Consider the following 12,201-nt stretch of genomic DNA (forward strand, 5'->3'; position numbering starts at 1 on the left):
TTATCATTGAACTTCCGTTTGGATATTTTATCATGGAAATAGCTGTTTCTTTTTTAAATTATTTTTTTGCAAGCAAAGAGAGACAGAATGGGCTCACCAGGGCTTCTTGCCACTGCAAACAAACTCCAGATGCATGTATCACTTTCTGCATCTGGCTGTGTATGGGTACTGGGAAATTGAACTCAGGTCATTCAGCCTTACAGGTTTCTTAACTGCTGAGCCATCTCTCTAGCCCGGAAATAGCTATTTCTAAAGTCCATTTGTTACTAAGCTTATTAAGTTGAAAACTACCACCTTGGAGTTTCTGCTCTTCATCCTTATTCTGTTGTATCATATGTCAGCATTTGAAAACAGATCATTTTCTTCTTTATTTTCTCCAGTATGGTCATCCTCATTTCTTTACATTGTACCACTCAGGCTCCAGAACATTCACCACATTGGTTTCTCAATGACAGATATGTTCTACTTCATCATCCTTCCTTCCAAAATATAATATCTCAAATTGTAAAGAATATTCATCAGTGTGCTCTTATCAGTGAGACAATTTGCAGAGAACTACTGTGCACACAGGAGTTCTGTTAATTCAGCCCTAAGATGACAGCCATTACTTTGTCTGAGCTATTACCAAAAATATATAAAGGTTTTACATAGTTTACAATTAAGCCGTGACTTCCCTATTAGGCATTTCACATCTATTCCTTCTACATTTCATTCTGGTAAGATTTGATGTATTGTTCTCTAGTATATCACAACTTTGTCTCATCTTAAAATTTAGTAGATATATGACCAATTTCCTTACCTAAGATATTAGTAAAAATGCCAAATAGAATAAGAAATGTAGTATTTAGCCGGGCGTGGGGGCGCACACCTTTAATCCCAGCACTCAGGAGGCAGAGGTAGGAGGATTGCTATGAGTTTGAGGCCACCCTGAGACTACATAGTGAATTCCAGGTCAGCCTGAGCTAGAGTGAGACCCTACCTTGAAAAATCAAAAACATGTAGTATTTTAATCTGTATTTTTATATACAGTTACTTCCTTTTTATTCTAAACCAATAAACTTATAAAGAAGGTAAATCTGGGTGATATTGCATGATTGGCTCCTGTGAATGCTTGCTAACTTCTAATGAACATACTTTTTCCTTGCCTGGAGATCTTATTTGATTAAAATGAACCAACTGTACTAAGATTGAGGCAATTATGGAAATCTGAATACAAAATACATATAATAAGTAATTGTGAAATTTTATAGTGGTATTGAGATTGTGTTTTAAAGAGAAATCTTTATCCTTTTCAGATGTTTATTGAAATGTTTGTGAGCAAAAAGGAAATTGTTTCTATCATTTGTTTCAAAGTTATCAAGCAGCATTGTGGAGTGAAGAGAGGAGTATTTATTGATCATTGTTGAATATGGTCAATGTGTTATGTTATATGGTGTGGTTTACAATATTCTCCTGATTTTGTATATATCTTAAATATTCACAGATTTTAAAATGATAAAAAAATACTTTTTTCTCAATTTTATTAAACATTTTCCATGATTATAAAATAATATCCCATGGTAAAACCCCCCTTCCCCCTTTTCCCCTTTGAAATTCCCTTCTCTATCACATCCACTCCCCGTCTCAATAAGTCTCTCCTCTATTTGGGTGCCATGATCCTTCCCTCCTCTTATGGTGGTCTTATGTAGGTAGTGTCAGGAATTATGAGGTGATGGATATCGAGGCCAATTTTTTGTCTGGAGGGAACACGTTGTAAGGAGTCCAACCCTTCCTTTGGCTCTTACATTCTTTCTACCACCTCTTCTGCATAAAAAATAAATACTTTTATTGCCATGTATTGGCAGATTCAGGAGCAAAACTCAGTTCTCCTGATTATAACTCATATTCTTTTATTATTTAGCTAAAATTACAGCCTTTCTACCTGTACATTGATGTCATGTTAAACTTTCAACTTCTGAGATGCACTACTGGCTTCAACTTAAAAATTGGTGGTACTTTCTAGATAAATCAAGGCTTTACTAAATGCCTATAGTTTCATTTAAATGTATACCTACCCATATGAAACATTAAAGGACACAGTTTATTTTTAATGTGTATTGAGAGAGTCATTGTTAGAAATAGCAAAATAAAAAAAACAAAACAAAACAAACTACTCAGGTATAGTCCCAAGCAGACTTTTGTTTATTTGGTTGGTTGGTTGGTTGGTTGATTGGTTAGTGATAGGGAAGTCCTGACTTAACACATCAGCCTACAGAGACCTTTTAATATTAGCTACCATAAGTTCCTGGATGGCAGAGACAATGTCTTCTGTTTTGTTCATTGCTTTGTAAATAATACTTAGCATCATGGTGATATATGCTAACCAGTAGATAATGGTTAAATTAGTTGAATCATTTGCCTCATTTTCATTTACAAAATGAGGTAGTACATCTAAATGTTTCTTAAGGTTACATCAAACACTGAAAAAAGCTTGCCTTCTGACTTATTTTTAAAATGTGCTTATGATTTTGAAAATAATTACTGTTCTTATAGCACTAGCATCATACATACATACATATATACACACACATAACACATACACACAAAATCACCTTTAACAACTAAGATAGACAAATAAACATGATTGTTACATCCAAATCTATGAAAAATAGGCTTCTACCGTTTGGTTCTGTCCTACCCTACCGCACTGTGGGAGGGTGCTAGAGACCTTATCTATGTCTTCATGCTGTATACTTGCCATTGGAATAATTCTCATTTCTATGAAAGGAAGTGAATACTGGTCTCACATACTAAGAGGATCAGGTTCAAAGTCCACTCATATAAAAACAAGCATTGACAAAATGCTGCTTTGTTTAAATATTAACTCCTTTCATTGAAGTTATGTTGATTGCAGTACTATTATATCCAAGTTTATGATTTGATTTTGTCACCTATTGAACAGTATTGGGGTATGTTATAGGTGTTGTCATCAGACCCAAATCCCAGTGAATAATCATTTGTATTTAGAAGTAATAACCTAGAAGATGCTGTGTTAAGTGAAATAAAACAGGTACAGAGTGATAAAGGCATCATGATCTCATTTATATGTGAAATCTGAAAAAAAAGTTGTAGTCTTGGAAGTAGAAAGTTGAATGGTCATTGGTTGCCAGGGGTTGGAGAGAAGAGAGAGATGTAGGAAGATGTTCTTCAAAGGGTATAGAATTTCTTTTAGGAGGAGTACATTTCTAAGAACTATGATATAGCATATTACCATACTAAATAATAATGCACATCTAAAAATTGCTATGTGGGGAAGAGAATGTAGCTCATGTGGAAGAATGTGTAACATGCATGAATCCCTGGGTTCTGTCCTTGGCACTGCATAAACTTTGCATAGAGGCACATACAGCTAATCTCAGCCCTTGGGAGGTACAGGCAGAGGCAGATCAGAAGTTCAGATACTTAGCCAATTCCAGGCCATCCCAAGCTAAGTGAGACCCTGTCATGCAAAAAAGAATGTAAATTTCAAATGTTCTCAGAAACAGATGATAAGTGTGTAAGTTGTCAGGCATGGTGGCACATACCTATTAACGAAGAACTTGGGAGACAGAGGCAAGAAGATAAGGTCCAGACAAGCCTAGGCCATACAGCAAGTTCCAGGCCTGGACTACAGAGGGAGATTGTATTTCAAATAAAAAGTAGTGTATTATAAAACTTTTTTAATGAAAAATGATCTTTGAAAGCTTTCATTTTCATTTGTTTGGTTTCCTTAGAAGTGATATATACCACCGAGATTTAAACACCTGTACATGTTACATTACAATTTTCTGAAAGATTATTTGCTTGTGTAAAGTTTAATGTTATTTTATGTAAGATGTGGGGTTTTTGTTTGTTTGTTTTGTTTTGTTTTTTCAAGGTACAGTCTTGCTCTAGCAGAGGCTGACCCTAGAATTCACTATGTAGCCTCAGGGTGGCCTCAAACTCACAGCAGTCCTCCTAAAGTTCTAGGATTAAAGGTGTGTGCCACTATACCCAGCTTTTATGTAAGTTTTTTAAAATATTCTTTAATATATTTTTTATTTATTTGAGAGCGACAGAGAGAAGGTGCAGAGGGAGAGAGAGAGAATAGGCGTGCCAGGGCCTCCAGCCACTGCAAATGGACTGCAGACGTGTGCGCCCCCTTGTGCATCTGGCTCATGTGAGGCCTGGGGAATCGAACCTGGGTCATTTGGCTTCACAGGCAAGCGCTTAACTGCTAAGCCATCTCCCCAGCCCTTATGTAAGTTTTTGATTGGGCCTTTTTGGGAAAAAATTACTGGCATTAACATGTAAAAATACACAATTGGCCCTATTTGTGTCTACATAATACTTTATTTTTGCATTTTTTCCTTAAATTTATGTGAGAGAATTGGCATGCCAGGGACTTAGCCACTGCAATCAAATTCCAGACACGTACACCACCTTGTGCGTATAAGCTACATGTAAGCATGTACCACCTTGTGCATCTGGCTTACATGGGTTCTGGGGGGTCAAACCTGGGTTCTTAGGCTTTGTAGACAAGCACATTAACTGCTAAGTCATTTCTCCAGCCCCTGTTTTTGTGTATTAATCATACAAGATACTTGGTTTCATTATAGCTCCTACTTCCACTTCCTGTTTTCTTTTTTTTTTTTTTTTTAGCCTGTGACTCCAGACAGGATCCAGAGGGGAGGTGTGCCATCTCTTCTCTGGGTTTTATGGAGACATCTTTCCTTTACCCTTCTGTGTTAGCCTCTTAAAGTACTGTGACAACCTTAAAAGGGCACAGGAAAGGGCGCACTTCCTGTTTTCTAATAGTTCTCTCCTACAGAATATTTTGAATATTTTTTTTCTACTTGTGCCAGACATGGTGGCACATACCTTTAATCCCAGCACTTGGGAGGCAGATGTAGGAGGATCGCTGTGAGTTCAAGGCTACCCTGAGACTACATAGTGAATTCCAGGTCAGCCTGAGCTAGAGTGAGACCCTACCTTGAAAAACAACAACAACAACAACAAAAAATTCTACTTAAGTTATACAGTACTTTGGTATTTCTGCATGTGTGCCATATTGTATCTCCATTTAAATAATGTACCTCAAATTTAAGGGAAATCAGAAAGCATAAAATTGAGACAAATGTTTAAATTGTATGTTCATTCCTAAAAAAAATGGAAGTTTTTAAAACTTCCTAAAATATATGTTGATTGTATATAATTTATTCATTGAACAAAAGAAACTCAGAGAGATGAAATAAATTCTAGAAGTACTGCTGAGCAATTATCAAACCCAACTTCTAAGGGGATGAAAATTCAATGTGACTTAATAGAACTACTTCCTTTGCCCCAAATTTTGATTCAGAAGTTTATTGACATCAATATTTTTGCTTATGTGCTGTCATAATATAAACTGTGTTTTATTACATACAGAAAATACTTCACACTTCAAAGCAGACCTTCAACCTTTGTATCTGCTTCGTAAGGAGAATGCAATTTGCATGTGTACTTTCTTTCATTACTGTGTTCATAGACTAGTATTGAACTTCTAGTCTGCCTTAGCTTTTAAAAAATGAAGTCAGCTTGGTCAAATTAATATAAAGAATTTAGCTTTTGAAAAATACTTATTTATTTATGGGAGAAAGAGGAAGAGGCAGATAGAGAAAGTGAAAGACTGGGCATGCCAAGGCTTCCTGCCACTGAAAACGAACTCCAAACTCATGTGCCACCTTGTGCATCTGGCTTACGTGGGTTCTGGGGAATTAAACCTGGGTCCTTTGGCTTCTCAAGCAAGCCTCTTAATGGCTAAGTCATCTATGAAGCCCAGAATTTAGCTTTTTAGCTGGCAATATTTTATTATGCTGTCTAGCTGGGAGCAAACTGTGAGGGGGGAGACTTTGACTTTTTCTAGTATTAAAAAAAAAGCAACTTTGGCCAGGCAAGGTGCCTCATGCCTTTAATCCTAGCAGAGGTAGGAGGATTGCCATGAGTTTGAGGCCACTCTGAAACTACATAGTGAATTCCAGGTCATCCTGGGTTAGGAAGAAACCCTACCTCAAAAAAAAAAAAAAGAAAGAAAGAAAGAAAGAAAGAAAGAAAGAAAGAAAGAAAGAAAGAAAGAAAGAAAGAAAGAAACTTCCTAAAAATTATAAAAGTTCTAGAGACCCTTGCTTAAAATTTTGCATAGTTGATAGAAGAGCCAAAAGTAGAATTTTAATTTATTCTGACAGCTAACCCTTCATTTCTCCCTCCCACCCTTAATGCTGACCTGAATAGTTGTTATCTATAGGTACATACACACACACTCTGAAACAGTATAAGTCATCTTTAGTTTGAAATTAGGGACTGAGTTACAGAAAAGAGTTGAATTGTCCCAGGATACTGAAGATTAGTAACATGCTTATCTGGCAGCCACTTCTTTGGTAATGATAATTCTCAAATACAACTTAATGTTTTAGAAGCCTTTGAAGCTATCAAGAAAATGTCATGGAGTCAAAAATAAAGTCACATACAGAAAATGACCTGGGAAGCCTCCCAGAGTCCTTATTCCTCCAACTTACAGTTCTGCCTTTTAAATTTAGTTTCCCAGTTCAGTGCACATGAAGACCAAAATTAGAAGGGGAGGAACACTTTTAAAGGTAGTAACATGATCAACTGTAAGGAGTGAGCACTTAAAAGTGACAAAAGAAACATAAAACTATAAAATACATATTCCAAGCATAATAGCCTAGGATCTTTAGTGTAAAAGCAAATGTATTTTCTGAACTTTATCATCCCTATTAGGTCAGTAGTATTTGAAAATATTGTATTAAGTTTACTCATTAAGAAAGGGGAAATTGAGCCAAATAGATGGCTTAGTGGTTAAGGCGCATGCCTGCGAAACCTAAGGAAAAAAGTTCAATTCATCCGGTCCCATGTAAGCCAGATGCGCATGGTGGCACATGCATCAGGAGTGAGGCCCTGGCATGCCCATTCTCTCTAATGAATAACTAAGTAAAAATAAAACCTTAATAAAGGGGGGGGGCAGGCATGGTGGTGCATGCCTTTAACCCCAGTACTCGGGAGACAGAGGTAGGAGGATCACTTTGAGTTCGAGGTCACCCTGAGATGACATCATGAATTCCAGGTCAGCCTGGGCTAGAGCAAGACCCTATCTCAAAAAACCACACACACACACAAAAAAAAAAAGGGGGAAATTATTATTTTTTATTTAAGGAAGTATTTCTAAGGGACAGATCACTGAGAGGCTTAATTCTGTTCACATACTTAATTCCAAGATGCTTTGAAACTTATTCAAAATAACTAAAAGACCAAGGCTATGAAAATATGGTAGTGGTGCTATGTATAAACACCAAAGTGAAGGCAATTAGTGCTGACTTCTGACTTGAACAAAATCCATTGTGTCAGAAGCTTTGAATCCTGACCTACCTTTACCAAGTACAATTAATGCCTAATTGCCTTGGCATGGCCTGGGAATACAATAATAAAATGTTCCATCTGTAAAATTTCCAGAGAAATGAAGCTTTTCTTTGAGTGCCAAATATTTGGTAATATTTGACGGCTTTACCCAGGAGACAGTGACAGGCAGCATTGCAAAATGGTTGAAAGAGTGGACACTGGTTTCAGAGCAACTAAGGTCACATTTTAGGTTTTCTGGTTATTAGCTATGCAACTTAATTGATTGAGGCTGACCCAAGTCAAATTTTGTTCTATAAAATAGATAAGAGTAACTTAACTACTGGTTGGACTTTGAGGACAAAAAGTTAAAACAGAAAGCCAGACACTGGTGGTTCATGCCTTTAATCCCAACACTCAGGAAGCTGAGGTAGGAGGATCACTGTCATGAGTTCAAGGCCAGCCTGAGTTTGAGAGATACTCTGCTTTAATAAAAGTAAAAACACAGTAGCATTGTTTTGGCATAAACTTAATAAGTGATGGCCATTGTTTGATTATTTACGAGCCCTGTGGTAGGACAGCCTCAGGTGGAAATACTCTGTAATGTTTGTTCCTGCTTCTAGTGAAATGAATTGTTTCTCATTGTGGCCCATGATACAGATCATTTTAGCAAACTTTCAATTTATTTATTTGTTTATGAATGGCAGAGAGAAAGAGTGTGTACACAAAAGGGCCTTCTGCTATTGTAAACAAACTCCACATGCATGCACTTTGTGCATCTGGCTTTATGTGGGTACTGGAAAATTGAACCCAAGCTTCCAGGCTTTGCAAGAAAGCACCCATAAGTACTAATCATCTCTCCAGCCCCAATTTTAGCCAACTTTAAAAAATTAAATATGTTTTCACTTATTTTACTAACCACTAATGTTCTGTAAATATATCAGAAGTGTAACATAAAAGAATTCTACGCTTGCAGAGTACACTGGTAAAAGACACTTTTAAGCTTTATAGTTTAAAAAAAAAAGCCACCGTATGTGTATGAAATATTTTGTTACCTTGACAACTTTATGAGTACCTTTGGTTACCTTTTTTTATGTTGTTTTGTGTCACCCATTGCAAGGTCTCCTTTACTCACTGGCTCAATCTGGCCTTCTATATTCAAGTTCTTTTGCTAAAAGAGCTGAAGCTTGATAGGTTATAGGGTACCTTTTCTATATCTAGAAATTGATTTTAGACCTCACTCCATTGTCGAAGTATCAGTGAGAAACATGGAGCAGTTAGAAGCTGCTGAAGAAACTGCTACTAGTGTTTATATTCCCCTCTTGCTATGTGCTGTCACTGAATTGTCACAGCAATCCAAAGTAGACAGTTTTACCCCTTTGTACAAAGGACAAATGAAATAGAAGCTTAGAGAATCTGAATCGTTAGATGATGTGATCACACATAGGATAAATTAGTAGAAACAATATTCAAGCAAGGTTAGTTTGTTGGAAATACTATTTTTACTATGTACCCTTGTCTGTCAGAAGGAAATAATTGCTGTGTGCAATCTGGAATATTCCCATGTATGTCAGCTACTGGCCAGTAACTTAGATCCTGTGAATCAACAGCCAGAAAGTGCTATTTTTGAAACCTATTACACACAGGAATTAAATGTGGCTTTCTTGGGGGTAATGGGATGGGCTGTTAAAGAAACTGGCTGAGTATAAAAGTCATGGGGAGAGAGAAATTTCGTTCCTTCTGTATCTCATATGGGACTTAATTAAAACAATAAAAACTTAGCTCTTTTGCGTTTAAATGTTTTTTGCAGGTCTCTCTTCCCTCCTCCAAGGTTCACATTTTGAATTTGTGCTACATGGAAATTTGAGCCTCTCAAGATTTTCTTGTTTTTGCTTTGATTATTACCTACATTGGTTTAAGTATCCATTTGTGTGTAATCGTTCCCTTTTTTTTCTTTTCAGTTGGAATTACTTCAGTCCTGATAAACCCTTGATAGACAGGATTTTATTACATAGCAATATAGATTTGACAGAGGATTCAAATAATTGTTGACATGTCCAACTTGCTGATGCAGGCCCATAATCTCAGCACTCAGGAGTACTATGCATGAGAATCTTGAGTTTGAGGCCAACCTGGACTACGTAGTAAATCTATCTCAAAAAGAAAAAATACAAAGTTTTCATTTATGGAAATTATCTTTTGTAACACAACTTTATATTTACCAAGCACTGTGATTAATCAGACATGTTATGACAGCAAATTGTGTTAGTTTTTAAGCAACCTTACGGGAAAAAAATACTAAATTTCCTAATTGATCTTATCTCTAGTCCTGGTACATAATGGTATTCCATAAATGTTTATTCAATCAAGGGATTATTCTGTTATTTGAAACTTACTTTGTTTCAAACAAAATTTTAATTAGGTGTTGAGCTATCTTGGACATATTTTATCACCTGGTTTTGGCATAATAAGAATATTCTATTTTAGTTTTGCCTCTAAATATTACTTTGAAGAAAAGTCATTTAGACTCTTGAAACCTGTTTCTTTATCTATACAAAGACTGTAATTAGATGACCCTGAAACTGCCTTTCAACTTTAAAGTTGTACTTTTGGTGATCATTGCACTTTATTTTTCAAAGATCAGAAATGACATGTTAACTCTTTAAAATTTACACATCCCTGAAGTATAATTAGTAGTCATATGAGTAACTCTCACCTTGATGCTTTAAAGCAGATATCAGATATTCCTATTTGGACAAAAAGGTAGACAAGGGTGAAAGCAATTGGTTAAATGTTTCCTTCAAAATTACTGTATCTAGACTAGTCAACGTTTAAGGATAGTTTTGCCTTGGTAGAGAAAATGTTGCAAAAAAATGTTTCTTTCCAAACACAATAAATCTAATGCTTATGAAAATTTTCAACTACACTAGAAACTAAAGAAAAACAATGTAAAGCAAAAACAGTTGACTGTGTAGATGATGAAATTGTGAGTCATTTAATTTTATTCTTTGCTTATTTTTTTTTTACATCTTGTTATTGCAAACAAGACCTTTCAATTAGGAAATACATACATTTTTTTTTAAAAATTCAGGCATGACTTTTCTATATAGATGTATTTCTTTCATATCTCTTCTCTTCAACACCTTCTTTTATTTCTGAACAGGTCTCCAGAAAAAGCTGTGCTTTCATCATTCAAGGTAAGATTTGCTTTCTTAAAGATATATTTCAGAAATCATGTTGACTTTTTATTCATTTTCTTATTTGTATACTTGTCACTTTCTTGTTTCTGTTCTTTTACTTACGTTTTTGCTCAACAACATTGCATTTACACCTTGCTTGACACCATTAGCTATTCCAGAAATAGCTAACTGGATATCATGATGTAAGGAAGGGGCTGTCAATAATTTTCAGACATTTACTAATTGTCATTTGATTTATAAATTTTAGAATTAAAGAACACTCACCATGTAGATATCAGTGGTAGAATACTTGCCTAGCATGTGCTAGGCTGTAGATTCAATCAATCTCTAGTACTTGGGGGAAAAGCACTGTACAATACTTCTTTGTATAGATGTGGGTTTATTAACAGAATAAGTAACACTTGTATTGCAAAACTATAGATTAGCAGAGACACTTGTATATTTCTTTTTTGTTATTTTTTTCTCTTGACACTTGTATATTTCTTATGGGTGCATCTGCTGATTCCATTACTATATATAAAAATTAATCCCAGCTTCTTTTAAGTTCTGATATACCTACCTTCTTTTATGTACATTGTATACCAGCATCTGATAAATTGTAGTACATTTATGTGGAATTACTACAGCAGTAGAAATAAATGAATTAGTTATATACACAAGCATGAATGAATTTCAATAGCTTAGTGTTGAGTGGGAGGACAAGACAGAGAAAAATATGTACACTCTGATTGCATGTATGTTAAGTACAAAAACATAGCACAAAAGAATATTTTGTATGCAGAGAGTTTAGAGATAGATCACTAAGAAATATAAACATGGTAAAATTTGAAAGAATAGCAAAGAAGAGATAAACACAAAATTTAAGCTACCATTACTGGTATCAGGAAAAATGATAATGGAAAGTGGGAATAATATACAAGAGAGTTGAATGCTAATGATAATGTTCTCTTTCTTAAACCAGTACTTTAAAAAGTTTGTATCATTCTTTACTTACATTTTATAACAATTATTTTGAGGCTGGAGAGATGGCTTGGTGGTTAAGGTGCTTGTTTATGAAGCCTGAAAATGTATATTCGAATGTCCAGGTCCCATGTAGCCAGAAGCAAAAGTGATGCAAGGGTGAAATGTTTCACATGTGCACAAAGAAATACATGCATCTGGAGTTGGTTCACAGTAGCTGAAAGGCCCTGTTGTGTTCATTCTCTCTCTCTCTCTGTCCCTCTGCCTCTTTCTCTCTCTGTATCTCAGAAAATTATTTTGTATTTTGCATTTCACCAGAAAGATTTAAAAAATAACACACATACATGGTTAAAATGTACTTAGAGCAAAAGGTATATGGTGGAAAAGGTAGCTTTTCATCCCATTCCTCATCCTCCACCTCCCAGTCTCCCTGCTCAGAAGCAGTTTCTTTTCATGTTTGTAGACTTGAAAAGCCACTTTGCTCTAAGATATTTTTGGATTACAACAAGTAAATTCGGGCAATTTACTTTATTTAAATAATTAAAGATTGCCCTTACCTTGAGATTCAAAATCGTCCCATTTATACATTGATTTCAAAATAATTATGGATTTACAGGAAGCTGCAGAGGTAGTATAGAGAGGTTCCATGTATGTT

At 35.4% G+C, this 12,201-nt stretch overlaps 1 protein-coding gene and 1 non-coding gene across 3 annotated transcripts in view; one reads left to right on the forward strand and one right to left on the reverse strand.

Moving 5' to 3' along the window:
• Wdr44 (WD repeat domain 44) overlaps positions 1 to 12,201 on the forward strand; it is a 92,971-nt gene that overhangs the window by 24,857 nt on the left and 55,913 nt on the right. For both annotated transcript variants that reach the window (XM_004671473.2, XM_045140964.1), the window contains one exon: positions 10,550 to 10,583. In XM_004671473.2, the coding sequence (XP_004671530.1) occupies positions 10,550 to 10,583 (34 nt within the window). The remainder of the gene's footprint in view (positions 1 to 10,549; positions 10,584 to 12,201) is intronic.
• LOC123456983 lies at positions 4,659 to 4,784 on the reverse strand. Its single transcript, XR_006634837.1, has one exon. It is a non-coding gene; the product is annotated as a small nucleolar RNA SNORA26 (small nucleolar RNA).

This window comes from Jaculus jaculus, chromosome X, assembly GCF_020740685.1.
Source record: "Jaculus jaculus isolate mJacJac1 chromosome X, mJacJac1.mat.Y.cur, whole genome shotgun sequence".
Lineage (NCBI taxonomy): Eukaryota > Metazoa > Chordata > Mammalia > Rodentia > Dipodidae > Jaculus > Jaculus jaculus.